Consider the following 19,900-nt stretch of genomic DNA (forward strand, 5'->3'; position numbering starts at 1 on the left):
TTAATAGAGGCACCAGTTTCACTGGCTGCTTTCCATATAACTTACATGCCGATATGCTGACAAACGGGGAACATGACACTCCTTATCTCTATTCTGTGGCTCCCCAGCCCCATGCCTTCCCTGACTTATCCAAAGAGCTGTATCCATCTGATACTGTTCCCATAAGTGCTGCCCAATTTCTATCTTCCAGTCAATGAGTATAGATTATACAATAGATCTGTAAATCATTTCTTACTAGCTAGATCTGTTCCCTTATCTGAAATTACATACTTGTCTTCAGCCTGAGCAGCAATTAAATATGAGATCCCATCACTGACCAGCCACTGCTTCCTCCTGATTCCTGAGACTTCTTGCTAGTGATTATCGCTGCAGATGGCATTGGTTTGCACCACTTCACCAACAAACAAGAACCAGACCCTAACCCAAACACTTGCACAGGCTCCATAGACTACAAGGAGTGACAGACGCTCATGTCTTGTATTTTACAATGCATGCTGAGCACGTTATGTACTGCTTAGCATATGAAAAAAATGCACCTTAGGTGATATTTCTGAATTTATACCTTCTCTCAAACACTGCACGTATCTCAGGACCACAAACTGGCTTCTTATATGAAACTTATATTCAACCCAAGTCACTTCCTGCCCCTAGGCAGTTGAATCACTCCATGTATAAGGATGAATGTCATTCACAGTTGTGTGAACAGGTGACTATGGGAGCACCCATCCCATAGGTAGCAGTGCAGTGACTTGAGGTCTTGCCCAGGAGCTGCTGAGAGAACTGGGTTGTGACACACTCCGTGGTCTGAGCTCATTAAGACCCACAGCCTGCTGAGCAAAGAAAAGAATTTGGGACTTATGTGCTGGACCACTTCTCTAGTCACTCGGCCATTAGAGAAAAAGATGCACAATGGTGATTATCATCATCCTCTCCTTCTCCTCCTGACATGTCTGAATGAAGGTAGCTGTGGTTTCTCGGCTCTATGCTGTTTGCAACAGTGCCAAGAGTTGTTGGTTTTATTTCAGAGCACACAAACCAATGTTAAAGCTTGGCACCTAACTTGTGAATCCCACATGGCCTAAGAGGACATAGATTAGTTGAAATGGTAGTGGGACAGAGCTTGAGTAACTTTATTAGCAAAAGCTAATGAATTCTCAGGCACTATGTTGTACAACAATTCTTCTTGCCCTCCCCTTTTTAAAAGAAGCTAACCCACTATCTCTTTAAAAAAATAAAAAAAATAATAAAAATAATAATGAATAGGCTTTGTTATACAAAAACACACAAGGGTTTGTTTCACAAGGTACATACATCAGTCTGACAACAGAGGGTGACACCAAACAGCATAATTAAGTTTCTGCTCTTAAGTGCCCACAGAGGAGGTTCAGTCTGTTGCCTACAGCAGGAGCCTCCAATAACCAGTTAATTCAGTTAAGCATTTCAATGTCCCATACCATATCCCCTTCAAGGGTTAAAATGGTCTCACCTTGCTTTTATTCACACCCACAGCAAAACCCTTAGAGGTAAATTTTTTGTTGATGAATTAAAAATGACGGGAGAGCTAGAGAGACAAGAAAAGGCAACATGTCACATCCAGCACTAAGAGTGTCATTCTGACAAAGGTCTCGCTCACCCACACCCGGCCTGTAATTAGGCACCGTGTGGGCAGGTCCACACCCATGGCGGTGGGACTGAGTCCAAGTGAAAAGAGCCGGGAACAGCCGGGGCTTGACAAGAGCCACCTGAGCGGAGCATACAAAGCAGCAACGCGGTCCGCAGTCAGCGGTAAGTGACTGAGGAATTGGTAGGATTTGGGGGTAACTGTCCTTGCTAATGGATGGTTGGGGCTCCTGCTTAAAAGACAGGCTGAACAGTACAAAGAGTGGTCCTGGAAGCAATACTGAGGAGACCCTGGCAGCAGCAACAGGGCTAAAAACTTTTCAATTCCAGGAAATCCCAGTAGGAGATGATCCTATCTGGACTGGGACACTGCAGTGCAGCTAAGAAAACTGGGTGGATTCAGTGGGGCTAAGGTAATTAGGCAGATAATATATCCCTGTGTTTTTAAAGAAAGATCAAATGATGTTATTTCCACATAGAGTCTGGACTCTTATTTATTTTAAGAAAAAGTACACAAGAATACAAATAATAGCTGAAAAGAAAAAATTAAGCACTGTTAGGAGCATTCTAAAGGTAAAGGGAGAATGGAAGTGAGGAAGAATTACAAAGCTGTTATAGGGAAGGATGAGGCAAACAGGATGTGTTTTAGTAGACCACAGTTTATGGAGTAAGTTGTTATCAGCAACGGTCATTCTGCACCTCAGAAATGGCAAAAGGCCAATAGTGTCGGCCTTAGACCTGGCTAAAAGTAACAGTAGTCTACCTATGAAGAACACTAGTGAAGTTCTGCAAGGACAGAAGTGGCCAGATCACAGCTGCAAGTCAGCTGAAGGATCCCCAGTTAGCCTGGAATTGGCATGGCCACCTCCCCAAACTGAATCATAGGTGGGTTTTTTGTTTGGTTGGTTTTGTTTTTTAAATATGATGCTTGTAGTTAGATTAAATAATCATAACTGCGTGTTTTACTGTCTGAACACTACTGTAGGGACAAGGTGAGAACCCTATTATTTAGGAGGTCAAAGCAGATGGTGTTAGCTATGTCTGTTAATCAGGACATATTTAATAGGTTTTCTTCATTATTATCCTGACATTTCTCTGGATTGTACACCATTTCTAAGTGACTGACAGAAGCAACTTGAAAGCCCCAATCTTACTGTAATCGCTAATGATGAACAAATACATGTATGACTTTGCATATATACTGCCTTTTTATTGGAGCGCTTCCCACATTTAACGCCTCAAGAAAAGAATTTGCATCAGTATTCTGAGTCATTATGGGAGCCTAATGCCCTAGTTCACTGTCTCAGACTCGGTTTAAGAGGTCAGTAGATGCTCAGAAAACTCTAATACCCAGACCAGGCAACGTGTGTGAACCCTGTTTTGCCTTACCTTGACACCTGCGAGGTCCAGAACCTTTTCCTTTCTCTAGATCACCTGACTACTTTGCTCCACTACAAGATTGATTTGTCTACTGTTAAATTTGTTGGTTTCAGAGCTATTCATTTAGAGTCAGTTTCCTCCTGGAGAGCTTACCTAAAAGCTGGTGAGCCAGCAGGAAAGGAGACTGGCTAATTGCCCAGATGCTCTTTTACTTATTATTACTTGTTTGTACTGAAGCAGTGCCAAAGCGCCTTCATCTTGAATCTTACTATGGGCAATTTACAACCACATCTGAGGGATGGGGAGGAGACTGAGATGAAATTAAGTCTTCAACCAATTATGCCAGTTACTTTGCTCACCTGAATTAGTTCACTATATCACCAGCACTAAGCCCAGACCTGTGCACATTTGATAAGCTGGAGAAATGCTCTTGCTGTGTTAGCTACTGAACATGGACTGTGCCTGGAAAAGGTGTTCTTTGTATATTTGTATGGAATAGGCTAGGCCATCTCTACAAAATTTATTTTCAAAAAGTTAGAGTGGATTTTGAAGTATTTACATATGGGTAAATACATGCATGTTCTCCTTTATGAGGTCTACAGATACTGCTGTAATATTTTTTATCCTCATTTTCTTTTATCCATTTGCGTAACTTTACAATGTTTGGGTGTGCAATTAGCAAGTGGTATCTAAATGCCTCAGGCTCAAATACATGCAATAAATTTTTGGGAGAAGGGGAAATTAACTTGTAACTTACAGTCAAGGATTCTCGGCTAAACTCTGGATGACTTCTCTTTTGTGATGCCTTTACATTAGTAACCAAACACTACACCAAACTACCAAAAAATATGGAAGACTAAATTAAAACAACTGAAAGACAGAAATGTTCTTTCTTCAAGGACAATGCTGGAGCAGGAAATATAGGAAGTATGGTTGGAAGTAAGGAATAGTATGGCAGGAAAGCTGGAAAAACAGAATTCTAAATGGTGAAAAATAGGTTATATCTTTGGGAACAATCATCTGTGCTTTGCGACTTTGTACTCCTAGGCAAAACAATCCTCTCTTCAGTTTTTGCTCCACATTCCTTCTTTTCCATCCTCTTGATTGCCCAAGAAGATGTTCTCTCAAACTTCTCATTTTTTTAGTATTCCTCCTGAATTGTGCATGCAAGCAGCAACAAAACCTCTGTACCTTTTAAATAACAATCCCCATCCATATATTAAATGTATATTGTATATTTGCATGTGTGCGTGCATGTATGTCTCTCATCTGTGTATGTGGATAAAGACTAAGAAGTTATTTAGCAACTCAAAAGTTCTAGTAATATATTAGAAAAACCTCAAAAGCCTTTTCAGTTCTTGCTTCCTCAAAATGTTCACCTTCATTTAGTAAATATAATATGCAGTGTGACAGCATTTACTTTCCCAAACAAATAAAATAATCCAAAATTAATTACAAGTGCTTTTTATTTACTAATCCTTTAACCTAGATGTCAGTACTTTTTCAGTACTTCTGGATCAGTGCCACCAGTGCTGAATGTTGACATGCAATGTAATACCAAGAACTGATTCTTCTAAAAATTTACAGAGTAATGATCCATCATTCAATAACTCTAGTGTCAAAAGCCACAGCTAAAAAACGTGATCACATTTTGATCACGATGTTATATGATTGTGCACAATAGCAAGAACGGTATTTCCAATCCAGGGCTTGCCTTCTAGTTATTGCCGTTATATTCTGAGATGCAGTAATTACTCAAATTTTAATCTGCTTAATCCGCACATTCAACTTTTAATCTACTTAACTGTTGTAGCAGAGCATGTATATCATTTTAATTCCTTAACCAAAATATCAAGTAGCAGAACATCTTATTGTAATTCAAGTATTATGAGACTAGTAATATTGATCTCATAAGAGTGTCATGTCATGTAATTGAATTCAATTACACAACTTAATCTTTTAACAGTTTTGCACAAATTTTCTTTTCAACTGTCCTGTGGAAAGTTTCATTATAGTACCTCAGGCTGATATTGCCCTGAAACTCCACAGATAATTCGTCTTATCTTTTCTTACCTTTTAGCATGTCAGATTTTTTCAAACCACGTCTATGGAATTTTCTTACTAATCAGCAACTTAACAAAAGTTTTTCAATAGATTTTTTGATACCCTTAAAAAGGAAAAAGAAAAAAAAAAAAGGTTCTTAGCTCTTAGCTAAGCTATGAGTTACCAAAGTCTCTTTATTTTAAAACACATAGTTCTAGCAGCTGTTCTAAGTGTCACCATCAATACTTTTTTTTTTTTTTTCCTGGTGTGAACATCAGCTTGTTTTGGTAAACATAGAAAAATAAAAGTGCAAAGACCTTGGTTCAGCTGTCTTTTGCCCAATTTTATCTAGTAATGAATCAAAAACATTGTATCTTTTTACTTCCTCCATACATGAAATATTCCTTCTTAACTCATCTTAACTCTACAGGCCATAAATGTATGTTAACATTGCTGCTTTTCTTATGAAATTCGTGTGATTTTTAATTCCCAGTATTCCTTTTTCTTGTCCTGTATTCTTCCAGTTTCTTTCACTTTACTGAGTTAGCCTATAGATACTTAACATCTTTTTCCTTTTTTTTTTTTTTTAAAGCATAAAGCAACCCAGTCTGCACTAAAGAAAACAGAAAGCTTTTTGTGTCCTGTTACTGCTAACCACTGAAGGAGATAAGGGTGATAAAAGAATGGTGAGTAAAAGTCTTAGGAATTAGATAAACAACATATTTTGTTTTAAATTAAAACAAAACAAAACCACTATTTCCTAAAGGGAAAATTATCAGATGCTGATAATTAAAAGGTCTGACACTTGGTCTTGCCTCTCTTAAATAGACTGTGTCTGTGCACATGTCCTGAGAAGGTGTGGGTCCATGTGTGGGGCAGTCATATTCAGACTTTTTCATATCTCACAAGCCATCCACTAGCAGCCCATGAATCACAGGTTGGGCAACAGTGTCCAAAAGGTGGCTGCATTGTGAAGGGCAGCTACTAAACCAGTGTAGGTTTTATAGATTAGGATGTCAATCTATGAACATTCACTTTTTTTTTTTTCCCCTCTGAGCTGAAGAGCAAAGTGGAAATGGCTATTACTGGTTGGCTACTAAGTGGGGTGCATATCCCATTTCATTCCGAGTAAAACAATGGAGCTCAGCATTCAGGAACCCTCCTGCCAGCAGTGCTGGTTAGGCTGAGTTCACATTCATGAACAAGTGATTCAAGTTCCTCTTGTTCAGCACTAAGGCTCTTAAATGCCTGTTGAAAGAATTTTCTCCCATCAAATTGTGTGGTGCCTCAACTCTTTGTAGAAAGATATTGTTTCTTAACATCTCCCCAGTCCTTTTGTTATTAGGCTAACATAAACCAACATAGAAAAACTACCTGCTAAAAAAATTGTCTCCCATCCAAACTATACACCTCTCTTAATAACAAAATGAATTGACTTTCCACACAGACACACAAAAAAGTTTTCTCTATCTTGAATTACTTGCCTAGCTACCCGTTCATTTCCAGCTTCTGCTTTCAAAGGACGAACCTCTGAAAAGAAATCGCTGATCACTCTTGTTTGGCAACAACCTCCCACATTTTCTAAAATCACTACCCACTGGTGAGGTGTTCTGAAAAGAAGTACAGCACACATTATAGACATGACCTGTGAGTCTTCGTCCATTTTCTTCATAAGCCTATTAATTTCAGAGCTGCCTTTCAGATTTTAGGACTGAAAAGCAGTTACAGCTCAAGATTGTTACTTTGCAAGAAAAGCAGAATGTGGAAAAGGGGAGGTGGATGCCCTATGAAACACCTAAAAGAAGAAATTGAGAACAGTGAAGAAGGCAAACACGAAGGGAGGAAAATGATGAAATATGTGGAGCCACTGCCATAGGAAAGCCAAGGGAGGAAAATGTAGAGGAAAGGAATCCAACCAAAGGGGGGATATGAAGGTGCAGAAGCACAAGGAGCCCTGGGTGAGGGCAGCACAAATAGCATAAAGCTGCCAAACATGCAGACTTCCACCAAGTTATATGCATGCCCGTCAGTTCTGCCACACCTCCCACCTATCTGCTGGCCGTCAGGAGAGTCATAACCTCATGGCCCAATTCACTCCCTTAGCAAACTACATCCAGCATTGGATGTGGAAGAAATGCAAAGAACAGAACTGAGTGGAAGGGAAGGATGTCCTGCCCCACCCTGCCAGTAGTGCTCCTCCCAATGCAGCCCAGGATGCCCAGAGACCCAACAACACGTTGCTGGCTCATGGTCAAGTTGGTGGCCAGCAGGACCCCCCACACACATCTCTTTCTGCAAAGCTCCTTTCCAGCTGATTGGCCCCTCAGGGGTACTGGGTTATTCCTCCTAGGCTGCAGTTCTTTGTGTTTCTCTTTATAGATCTGTCCCTTTTATAAAAATGTAACACAAATAAAAAGTTTAATTTGTATATTTGATTTGCTTTAGGTGGTTGGAGTATGGATTATTGCATTTTATCTCCTTGGCACAGTAACAGGTGAGATAAAGATCTATAAAAACAATCACTAAAAGATGAATTCAAACAAAATAATACAGAGGAGACAGTGACATCTTTTACATTGAAGTCATAGCATGATTTGTGTGTCATTGTATGGCAAAGTCTATTACTGTACAGGGACCTAATGCTAAAGGCTCCACCTCATTTCAATTTTATTAAGAATACAAGATACATAACTTTATGCCAAAAATTCACAGAGGAGAACTGCAGTCATGTGCCCGAGCTCTATCAAGACAGTGCACGAGCTGTCTCTACCTGTTACTGCTGTTTACAAAGAATGGCTCAGTAACAGGGTGCTTAGTACAACAAACAGTGCTGGAACAGAAAAGTTGAGCATGAGAGCAAGAGACCTGTTTGATCTGGAAAATGATGATGTATTAAAAGAAACAATCAACTCATTCACTATGCAAGGCTACTGCATACGTATCCATTCCTACAATGAGACATAATGCTTTGATGCAGGAAGAATGCGGGAGCAGTTCTAACAAGCGTTTCTTAAAAGACTTTTAATAAATAAATAAAATAAAACACCTTTTACAAGCTGAGACTATGGTGTAAAAATAGTATCTGGATCCCTGCTTGGTTTGGTTTATCTTCAAATTATATAGTTCCCCTTGTGTTACCTACTTCAGGCAATATCCATAAAGGAAACAAGAAGAAATCTGTTTCAAAATCAATCATAGAACAAAATCCTCAGTTTCCTGAGGACAGTCTTCAGACTGTTGCAGTCTTAAACATATTATCTAGCTGTAAGAGAGTCCAAAACATAAACCATTTGTTTCTTCTACTCTAGGTAAAGAAATTTGCTTCCCCAGGCTTGGCTGTTTCTCAGATGACCCCCCGTGGTCTGGGGTACCAGGGAGACTTCTGACAGGTTTGCCTGACTCTCCTGAACATATGAACTTGAGCTTCTCTCTCTACACCAGGGAAACAGGAAATAACTCACAGGTGACATTTATTTTTAACATCAAGAACTGACTAAAGCTACCAATGTTTGTTAACAAGCCCACATCAGTCATCATAGGCAAATGAGTCAAAATAAGAAGCTAGCTTCAGTGTTCACTCATTACTGTACCTTCAAACTGTTTGGGGTAAAGCATAAAATGATGGTGAAGGAACTGTCAGGTGGAACAGGTTTCCTGGTATTTTCCTGCACAAGAACTGGGCTATAGCAGACTCCCCTTTGCATGTGTTTAGGTCTCTCAGGAAAGCTGGAAAACTGTTCAAATAAGCAGCTTTCTGAATGCTCGGGTAGGGGAACAAGTACTGCTGGTTTATGGGGAAGCTGCACCAGTGACTTCTAAAATCAGAAGTCTGAAGCAGGCCATTTTCATACGGTTTTCAAACCACATTCCTCCTTGAAGTCTGAGTGACTGTGCACTCTTACCTGCCTCTCTCCATGCTGAAATTAAGACAGAACTACCCAAGTTGTTTGTGTCCTGAAATTCCGAGCCAAGCAAGGAGAAGGATCTGCAAGATGTGGGGCTGGGACCACATCAATTCAGCAAATGCACGTGAAGCTGCAAAATACCTTGCAGGCTCCCAGACCTAGTGCCCCCTGTTCCATACAGGAACATTTATCCACTGCCACGAAATACGATGCACCACAAGCATCGCAGCTTACAGCAGTCCTGTTTGCCATGCTACAAGTCCAGCTCAGGCTCTTTAAGGATGAAAAGTTACACCTGTAATAAACTTTTACGATCTGCAGAGCAGGGACATGTGAGCTCACAGCACGCAGTCAGCATTGGTTACTCAGGCATTTTGGTTGTTGATAAAATAAGTCAAAATACACCTTGTGTTAATTCCCAGGCACTGCACCTAAACATCTCCCTGATCTAGTGCACAGCCCTTCCACACCCAAGCTCCCTGAGCTCACATCACAGGTACTATATTTGCTTGAAAACAATACAGGTGGTCAGAGATCACACTCAGAGTAAAAGATATATATAGTTAAGCAGCTTGTGGCAACGTGTGGTGGGCAAAGATCAGCTTCACCACTACTGCATACAGTTCTTGCATTAAATTCTTTCAGCCTTTCTGGAGTAGCTGGTGACAAAAACAGACATGAAACATCACCTGCCCAGAAAGACATGCTGTTTCTTAGATGCAAAGCAGCACACAGAGGCCAAAGGTCAGGTCAGTAGAAGGACAAGCTGACTCAGGAGGCATGGAGCTCTCTGGAGGAACTCATCCATCTCAGGCACCATGGATCTTATATGGGGGGCTCCTGCTGCATCAAGGAAAATAGACAGGAGCAGCAGAAACCACATTGGCACAACTTTGGAGACAGTGGTGGGACTGGGAAAGATGGGATAGAGAAGTGCCTGGGACTCTGCCCATTATAAGGAGTTATGCGAGTCCTACAAATGTGATGACTTAGGTTACGCTTTTAAAACATTTAAAAGTGTGAGAAGATAAAACAACTTGTTTTTTTGTTTGCTTGTTTACACACAGGTGATCTCAGCGATAAACTCCTCAACAATCCAAAACTCGCATTTCTCCTCACGCAGGAAAACCTCCTTCATCATTCATGGATTTGGCAGCACTGGAAAAAAAGGCTGGGTGGTAGAAATGTGCTTGGTATGAGACAATATCCTGTTTTCCTTCAGCAGTTGTAACTACATTCTGTCATTATCACTTAGACACCAAGGTTCACCTCCTATTTTGTAATGCATTAAATAGTTGCAGATACCAACCAAGAAGTTACCAACCAAAGCCAAAATGGTCCCATTCTGGAAGGTGCTGCATAGTCAAGGCTTCTTGGTCATCTCTGACATTGTGCTTCTCTAGAGAATTTTCATCCCCAAAACCCTACAAATCAGATCAAAGCAACAAACTGAACACAGATGTCCCCAGCCTCTGCACTGGTGCCAGAATATCAGATTAGGCCAGCTCACTGTTTCTCATCAGGAACTATTTTTAGTTTTCATCAGGAACTATTGAACCATCCTTCAGCTGAAGGCTTTCCTGAATAGTTCAAGTTTCAATCTACAAACACTCTTCTGTTTCAGAACTATTCAACAAGGAAGGAAGGAAGGAAGGAAGGAAGGAAGGAAGGAAGGAAGGGAGGGAGGGAGGGAGGGAGGGAGGGAGGGAGGGAGGAAAAAAAACAAAGAAAGAAAAAGGAAAAACAAAGCTTTCTGTTTGATTAATGAGTGCAAAGGAAAAAAAAGATTTCAAAAATGAAATGTGGAAGCTACCACAAAACAGAGCTGCTGCCCTCTGGCCAGTGGAGCGTATGGTGGTGGTGTCAGCCTTGGCTCTGACAAGGAAGTAAAAATCTTCTGTGGTTTCTGCTTCTTTCAGAAAGACAGAAAAAGACCGCCACTGAATGCTAAGTCACAGTTCCGCAGCATTATTTTTGTTTGTAAATCTGTGAAAACTTTTAATCCAGAATATTACGTTTCCAAATTTTCCAGTGGAAAAGAAACAGCAATTCTATCTGCCTCACTAGAAGCCATTTTCATGATGTACCTAAAGGAAAGGAGTCAAGCTTCTGCTTTCTTTGCCATTCACCTTCAGCTGTTTATCACACATTAATTTTTGTTTCTACTCCTTGATCCTTCTCAAACCTTACATAAGCCTTAATCACAGAAAGCTACGGCTGCAGACTTTAATACGTGATTCGTCTAGTGAAAAAATCACTGATCTTTGCAAGGCTGTGGCCAGTACAGAGGTGACAGATACATTAGGTATCTTTGCTGAAACAGGAACTTCCTAGTCTGCTCTGAACCTTTCCAGGCTGACATGACTTTCCCAGTTTTAAAGACACTTGGTAAATAAGTCCACTTCCTATACTATTTACTTAAGCTACAGATGAATCTCAAAGAAAGTCACATAGCATACATAGCAGCTACTGTGCAGTTGTGTGGCTTTTCCAAATCACATCAAATATGTATTCAAATGGCTTATAGTATAATATTTTTGATTACAGTCTTTCAAACTTGAGACTTTGATGAATAGTTTGCTGTATTCTGTTTTGTAAGAAGATTTATTTTTCAGCGTGGAACAGGCTACAGTGAAGAGTTCGATTCAGTAATGAATGAGAAATTGCATGATTATATTACCATTTATTGTTTATTTTGATTTAAGTTGAATTCCTGTCTGCTGTTTTGTTTCCTTAAATGCTTGGCTTTGTGTGTTCCCACATCAGCTGTTACTGGAGGCAGAAAACATGAACTGCATTGCTGTTGATTGGCAAGAAGGTGCAAAAGGCACCTACGTCAGCGCAGTGAACAACATCCGCGTGGTTGGAGCTGAGGTTGCTTATTTCATAAAAACTTTACAGGTAAAAGATACAGCTCCACAACCTACAGTTCTTAAGTAGATGAGGTGGGGTTATGATACTTCTGCTTTGATTTTGAACCTCGTCTAGTACGGTCAGCTAGTGCTTCAGAAAGAGCTGCACAATGCATGCAGTTGAGATACAGCTAATTATACTAATTATCAGCTCTGTAAGGACTTCTCACAGCCACAAAAGACTCCAATTAAGCTAATGTAGTTGAAAAGAGGTGCCAATTAATTAAAGACCAGTAGGTGGCAACATTTCCGTATGATGTTATGGGTAAGAAGGCGTTCAGTGGGAATGAGGCAAGGCACGTTCAGTGCTTACAAGAGTCTTTACCTGAATAATTTACTTCTAGCACAAGTACATCGGCACCTCAGCAGCACTAAAGTGACGTGGTGCTAAAAGCACCAGAGGTTTTCTTGATATTTGCTGTCTACGGGCACAATAAATTGTCCTGTTGCCTTCTAGTTGTGAACTTCATGTTCCTAAGGCAAGCGTTCACTTTTGCTCATATAGCACAGGACTGCTCAGCTGCAAAGTTTAAGAGTACCACCGTGTCCCACTGACTTCAAATGGACTTGCAAGTACTTAGGGCTGCTGAAATCAGCCCCTATTTGGCTGCAGACTTGATGCTGGAAACTAGGCAATCCTCGTGTTGTAGAGATATTCCAGGGACCACAAGGCCACATACCAACTTTATGAATACTTGAGTTCCAAAAACCATTTCTCTAGAACCAGCTGAGGCACAGTTTGCTGTTTCTACCTAGGAAGGCTTCATATCTAGCCTCACACTATTGTTTTTGTGTCTTTCTTCTTTGCATACAACTCCCAGGTCATTTAAAGATGGTTCAGTTTCTTATGTGATCTCTGTCTGCCTCTTTTCATTTAATATCTCTATTACCGCACCATTTGCGGTCTGGACCTCTCTTTTTTCCATTACAAAACTGCAAAAAGTGATCCTTAATTTTTCTTTTCCACAATTTACAGATTTGGGGAGTTTGGCTTTAAGCAAAGTTAAGCTGCACGGTAAACAGAAGAATTACAGTAAAAAGTATTTGAAGGTATCTGTCACCTGATAAGCACAGACAGACCGATAGTAAAGACCTGCCTTTTTTTTTTTTTTGGGGGGGGGGTGGTGGTATATACATTACAAAAGAAAACAGTGTAAAAACCTCAAGCAGTTAGCAAACAATCCTTGTTGGCTTTGGACATTACAAACCCAGGACATGCATGGTTGAAATGTGTCCCCTGCAGGCAGACTACATGCTCGTTAATTTCTACTGCTGTCTTCAAAGCATGTATAACACCTGAGAAGTGCAGGTCTTGTACAGGCGACTCTTGACAAAGAGCAGAATGGATGCCAAACCCCTAAGCTTGTCAGTGAAGGTACTACTGAGTGACATGACCACATTTGCTAAGCAGACCCGTGGAGAACAGTCGCATGATGGAAGGCGGCTCCATAACAGAGTCAATAAATAAAAAACAAGATCATATCATTGGAACTTTAAACTAGGGCTTAATCTGAATGAGAAAGAATGTTCATATTTTGTCACCAAGGGTAACTGAACATGGTAACCATATGCTGAGGCTATGATGGTGAATCCATCATCGCGAGGCATTTAAAATTCTAGATTGGGCATTTTTCTTTCAAGTCTTAGGTTAATTTAAACAATAATTAACTCAAGCAGCTCACACACTGTTGGCTAAGCAAGAAGTCAGCCTACAGGCTCCCAAAGGCCCTCAGCGTAAGGCACCCTTTTGGCTCACTACTGAAAGCCTGTGTTCTTGTCTCTCCACCACCACAACGATCAGAATCTCTTCAGGTACTCCCCTTGTGAAATCCATCTAATTGGCCACAGCCTGGGCGCACATACAGCGGGAGAGGCGGGAAGGAGGCTTCGAGGCATCCGGCGGATCACAGGTAGGCTGCTCACCGAGGGGCAGATCTAGCAGGGACGCTTCTAGCGGAAAGAAACTTGCAGCACTCTGGTCTGTAGACTGGAATTAAACCATTGGCAGTGCTGCAAACACCACGTATGAGTAAACAAACTTTAGGCTTCTCAGAAAAAAGGGTAATTATTAAATCTTTTTTCTCTAGTTAGGTTTAAAACTATTTAGCAGAAGAGCTCTTTGTTAGTATGTTTGCAACATCACAGTCATCCACTGGGTTGAATCCAGCACTATACGAAGACAAAACAACACATCCAAAAGCCTGTTTTCCTATTCGTGATGCTCAACAGTCCAGTAACAAAACCACTGATAATAAAATGCCTCCTTCACAGTAATACAGTGTTATTATATATCCTATTGGAAAATATTTTGCTTATATTAGAATGAGTCTGCAGAAAGGTTCACATTGTGCATTTGGTTCAGTCTGGTCATTATTCAACGTGACTTGTGCAATATTAAATGTCTGATGTTGTAAGTTGGCAAAAGACAAGGTGTAACTTTTCCCTCTCCTGAACCCAAATTTCTTTATTTTTTTGTTAAAGGTTTGGACCCTGCTGGGCCCTATTTTGAAGGCACTCCTCCAGAGGTGAGGCTGGATCCTTCAGATGCAAACTTTGTTGATGTTATTCACAGTAATGCTGCCCACTTTCCTGCCATAGGTAAGCATTCATGTGCAAGCAAGTAGCTGTAGAGATGGGCATGCTGCAGATGTACCTTGAGACTGTGACACAATCATGTACGAATCCTAGGGCTTGGAATGTACAACGCTACTGGTCACCTTGACTTTTACCCAAATGGAGGAACTGTAATGCCTGGATGCAGTGATTTAATTCCAGAGATGAAACAAAATGATTTTGAAGCTCTTATTGCAGGTAAGCATACATTCCCAACATGCTCAGTATTTAATTTTCATTCAATTCTGAAATGTGAACTGTGAAAGTAGGTATTCTTTTGGAAGAAAACAGTACAAGACTTTTATTATTATTATTATTTGCTTATTTACTTATAAGAAGGAAAGTAAAATGAGAAATAAAGTCTAGATCAGAACAGTGCTACTCAGGGAACACTGCAGGAAACGTAGTAGTCAGAGGTATCAAATAGACCTCGGTTTTGCTTCTGCAATTTGAATTGAACCTGCAGAACACAGAGAGGCAAGCCCAGCCCCACAACAGTGACATTTCCAACAGGACACTTTCTAGGCTGAGGGTGGCCAGCGCCATTGCTAAACCTGCAGCACAACAGCACTGCTCTTGGTCCCTCACAGGTGCTGCAAGAAGCATCCAGCACCCTGAAGGCACACAATAGACAGAAGCACACAGCATTGTCAGGGACTGTGGGCACCTCACGTCTCCACCTGAGACTTCTTCAGACTTGAGTGGATGGAAGAAGGCTGGGGAATTCTGTTTGTTCTACTAAACCTTTTAAAACTATACTTAATGTCACTTGCTGTGACATCGTATATACAGACAGCTATGTATATGTTTGTGTGTGTGTATATATTACTAATCCATGCTGCTGTTGTATTCCTTGTCTTAAGGTAAGGCAAGTACAAGTCTTGTACAGGATAGCAGGAGGTTATTTCATGGATGCTCACAAACTTTTTCCCAACAGATGCTACGATTTTTGGGGGATGCCATCACTCACGCAGCCATGAGTATTATTTTGAAAGCATCCTCTATCCCACCGGATTCATTGGATATCCCTGTGAATCATACAAATCCTATGAGGCAGTAAGTATATTGGCCCAAGAACAGATGAAATCTAAAGAAAATAATCAAGGCCTCTGCACTCAGGTTAGATCACACCATGTGCATAGAGCGCTTGTGGTTCTGCTCTCACATCACCTAGCCAGCAGCAGACCTGAGCTCAAAAATCAACTTGGGCAGTGCAAGTTAGTAGGAGGAGGCACAGCACACAGAGGCTCCATCAACTATTTTGCTTTAGAAAAATGAATGCACAGATGAAACCACCAAAATAAAGAGAAAAATAAAAAAATAAACCCCATGCAATTCTCACCCTAAACCTTTATGCAAAGAGCATATAGGCTCTTTGCATATTAACCCCACTAAGTCCTGGATGGAAGAAGAGATATTTGGAGCTTCCAAAAGCCTTAAATGTTCTAATTTACACTGGGCACTGATTAGAGCACCTGAATAAATACACTTACAAAAGAAACTTAAAGCACATATGATTCTTTTGCCCCCCATATAGTGTTGCAACATGGATACAGGCAGGTTCCCTTCCACTGGTAGGGTAAATTAGACTCACATTTTGTCCTAGACTCTAGCTGAAGAATAGACTCCCCAAAATAGGGAGTTTCAGACTATCATGTACACAGGTATCATATCTGCTTATTCCACGTGTGCTCGTGTGCATGAGTACAGAGCCCATTATCAGGTTTTGGTGGTAAGATATAACAGCATACAGCAGTGCCCCAGCTTTGCAAGGTTAGAACAGAAGCCTTAATTGAGCCTTAATTTTGTCCAAGCCAGGATGAAAACCACACACCTCATTAACCGATGCTCATATCTTTCCTAGGGAGAATGTTTCCCATGTCCCCAAGAGGGGTGTCCGATGATGGGGCACTACGCTGACAGATTTCCAGATAAATTTAAGAGAGTAAACCAAAAATATTTTTTAAATACAGCAGCAGATCCACCTTTCGCTAGTAAGTGGAGAAGGTTTGTTACAGTTGTTCACATTTGAAAAGTGATTGCCTTGACACGATTTACAGCCATGCTCTTCTGTTACTTCTATAAACACCTGCTAAGACCTCTGACAAAAAAAAGTGCTGCATCATCATCATCTTTCAAGCTCAATGAATCCTTCATTAGCTAGCATGAATGAATTCTGGTCAGGAAAAAAAAATTTTCCAGGATGCTAGCGCTTTTAATTCTCTCCTGTCAATGACAATCCAGTTTTATTCTGCTGTTCTTACGCAGGTTGGAGACAAAAAGTGTTTATCAAACTGTCTGGTGTAAAGAAAATGAGGGGGGACATAAACCTAATTTTCCATGACACAGAGGGGAACACAAAAGAATATGAAATTGCCAGGTAAGATAAATTAGTATTGCCCTATCGCATTTAATACTGCTAACCTTAATCTACACAGTTTCCAGATATTTGAGCAGTGTAAACCCTTATTCTTTGTTGCAGACAGTCTAGTTAACATTAGCTGTGGAAAAAAGCTATCATGTAGGTAAGACCCATGAGAGCAAAAGGATGGTTGTGCCAAGAAGTAAAAGTCACGTCCTTTTCATGATTTCTGTGACTTTACAGCAAATTAGGAATGCAGCTTGACGGAATTGCTGTTTCTCTGAGTTGCTCATTAAAGGAAAAAAAAGATTGCACCTCTTGTATTCACGTAATTCTGACTGCGCTCACCTGTTTCATACGCACATTAGCGTGACCTCTCCCATGCCAGCATTGCATCACATGCATTAATGCAGTCACCTGGGTGCTGATAAGGCTCCCTGCGCTGCCAGTGGCTTGCTGTACACTCTCCTGCAAGGCAATCCTGTGCCCGACCTCAGGTTGCAAAGTGGATGTGTGTACTTTCTCCATCGATACATTAAAATCCATCACTATGATATAAATATCACATTTATACAGTCTGGACAGTGAGTTTCATTCACAGTTTATCATCCCTGTTGGCTATCCAAATCATAGCTCCCACTGTCTTCTGTACTTGCTCTGAAACAAGCACCTCCACGTGCTCTCCCATGCCCCTGTGTGTGTGAGCCAGAAGTTCCCAGCTCATCTATAAAATCACAGAAAAATCCTCTCTGAAAACCTCACCCAGAGCCCTCCCTACCTGCAAAACCCAGTGCTCAGGCACCGGACGCCAGCAGCCATCCCCACCTCACCCTGATCATCTCCTGGTTGTCTCCTGCCACATGCCCACTAAAAGTTTTTGGTATTGTTTTTGTCCTCTCCCTGTTCAGCGCATGCCTACAGAGTCCCATTCCAGCACCCTATGCTGTTGCAAAGTACAGCAACAAAGGGAAAAGCCTGATCTTGTGAAGAACAAAACTTAGTCCAGTAGCCTCTAAACTATTACATTTATCTTCACTGTCTTCATTCTGTTTCCAGTGGAGCCCTCTCTGAAGACCAGGTTTATACAAAATACCTTGATGTTGAAATTAACCCCAAAAATACTGCAAAAGTTGAATTTCTCTGGAATAAAACCTTATTCACTCTGCTCTGGGCAAGACTGGGAGCAGAAACAGTCAATATAATTCACGGAGAAGATGGTCGTCGGTAAGTAGGTCCTTTCAACAGGTCAGAAGGAATGGGAAAGGAGTGCAAGACTCTGGGAGACAGGACTAAAAAATAGTCTTGGTAAACCAGACACACAATGTGCAATCAACAGCATGAATTTCAGTAATGACAAGATACTACTCTTTGGACAGAAAAGGAAATGTTTGAATACAAAATGGTGAATAACCGTCTGGAAAAGAATCCAGTAGTGACTAATTTGCGGAGAATACTCTGCCCCAGCAAAACAATTACAAACCAGCACGACAGTGCTGTTGAGATAAAGCAAGTCTCATCCCCAGGTGCATTACCAGGAGTGCTGTATAGATAGATGATCAGGGAGTAATTATTTTAATTTAATTGGCTGGGCTGAGAATGTAACCAGAAGTAGGGTCATTTTCAAGCTTGGAGTGCATACTTCAGGTACCATGCACACAGAGTGAAGTCCAGATTAACAGCAAGAGTAAGAGATTTAGTAGAGATGGTCTGTGTAGAGCAGCTGAAGGAAATGAAATCTTTAATCTCTACAGAGAAGCCTGGAGAGGGGCATAAAGACGGATGGATAAGCTGTTTGTGAAGGACCACTGTTTGCTGTTCTGCTTATCTGCTGGGTTTAGGTCAAGAACTAACTGATACGTTTCACAACAGAGAAAATATATGTTAGAGTTTTTTCTAGTATTTCTTATTGTTTGGCATTGGTATGGATTATTTAGACAAGAATGAAACCCCTTTTACTATTACCTCAAAAAAAAAAAAAATGCTGCAGAGCTTTGGCTGGGACAATCCAGTTAAACAGCCGGTGTCAGTAAAGGGTACTTACAAGATGGCTTTTTGACTTTTTACCTGGAACTCCATTTTTGTGAATCTAGAGGTGAATTATATCCATCTTTCAAAACCCAAATTTTACAACTTTTCCTCGTAAGAAGGAAATTTGCCTTGTTACTACTAATATGTGAATGCCAATGGGCTTTTAGGAAGGTTTAAGTGGGGTTATGGAGCTAACTAACAACCCTCAAGGTGAGGGTTGACATCTTTTCCTTTGTGTGTGTGTGCGCGCACGCGTATAAATAAAACAGATCTTGAATGACACTGTTTTCCTTCGCAGGTCAACTTTCTGTGGCCGTGGAACTGTGACATATGGAGTTCCCCAGCTCCTTACACCTTGCTAGAGGTCACTGATTACAACTGTTCTGTGCGCTGCAGCTGAGTAAACAATCAGTCCTGTGCATGGCAATGTTGGTGCTCAAGGCCATTAAAGAGAATTCTCAAACTGACTTGTTGCTTCCTTTTTTTTTTTTCTTCAGTATTTCCAAACACATTTTTCAATATTTTCTCATGTTGAAGTCAAGTTTATTGCACTCATAGCTATGGAAGCAACTGAAAATCATGTATGGCAAAATCCATCTCTAACACCGGCACATTCTTACTCTAATAGTGCCCCAAGAGAAGCAGGTAAGGACTTTTTCCCCACCGTGCTGATGATTTGCCAGGTTTGCTGCCTGCAGAACCCACTCTGGGCAAAACCCCCACAGCCAGGAATTGTCCCCAGTGCCTCCGTTCTGCAGCTGATGATATGCTTCAAACCTTGCAACACCACATATGAGCACTGCTTTCAGAAGACATGGTGGGCCAAGGAAAAAACAGAGCACAAAGACTTCAGCAAGTCAGAACAGCCCCTTGTGCACTGTACCTGCACAGAGGCACCCGGCAAAACTAAAAAAGTGCATCCCCAATACCCAGGACCACTCAGCAGCCCATCTGTTCAGCTTGCTCAAGGAAGCTGTGAGCCAGATACAACTGCTCTTCCCTGCAGTGAGCACCCATTTAGCTCAGTGTTTCAGGAA

General features: G+C 41.0%; 1 protein-coding gene across 1 annotated transcript; it reads left to right on the plus strand.

Annotated features, from left to right (window-relative positions):
- The first annotated feature begins 1,559 nt into the window (after positions 1 to 1,559).
- On the plus strand, positions 1,560 to 19,330 carry LOC308197337 (pancreatic lipase-related protein 2-like). Its single transcript, XM_080597626.1, has 14 exons — positions 1,560 to 1,785; positions 5,636 to 5,729; positions 7,489 to 7,537; positions 8,352 to 8,506; positions 10,016 to 10,141; positions 11,715 to 11,849; positions 13,662 to 13,770; positions 14,342 to 14,458; positions 14,549 to 14,671; positions 15,411 to 15,529; positions 16,338 to 16,467; positions 16,742 to 16,853; positions 17,892 to 18,059; positions 19,162 to 19,330. The coding sequence occupies exons 2-14, from the start codon at positions 5,727 to 5,729 to the stop codon at positions 19,223 to 19,225; spliced, it is 1,410 nt and encodes a 469-aa protein (XP_080453752.1). The 5' UTR covers positions 1,560 to 1,785; positions 5,636 to 5,726; the 3' UTR covers positions 19,226 to 19,330.
- Positions 19,331 to 19,900: the final 570 nt, after the last annotated feature.

The sequence above is a fragment of the Anser brachyrhynchus genome (assembly GCF_964034855.1).
Source record: "Anser brachyrhynchus genome assembly, chromosome: 6".
NCBI lineage: Eukaryota > Metazoa > Chordata > Aves > Anseriformes > Anatidae > Anser > Anser brachyrhynchus.

Bases quoted from the DNA above. Each gene is read 5' to 3' on its own strand.
- LOC308197337 (XM_080597626.1), top strand. The intron at 16,468-16,741 runs GTAAGTGGAGAA...GTTCTTACGCAG, and splicing joins AGCAGATCCACCTTTCGCTA to GTTGGAGACAAAAAGTGTTT. The intron at 18,060-19,161 runs GTAAGTAGGTCC...TTTCCTTCGCAG, and splicing joins CACGGAGAAGATGGTCGTCG to GTCAACTTTCTGTGGCCGTG.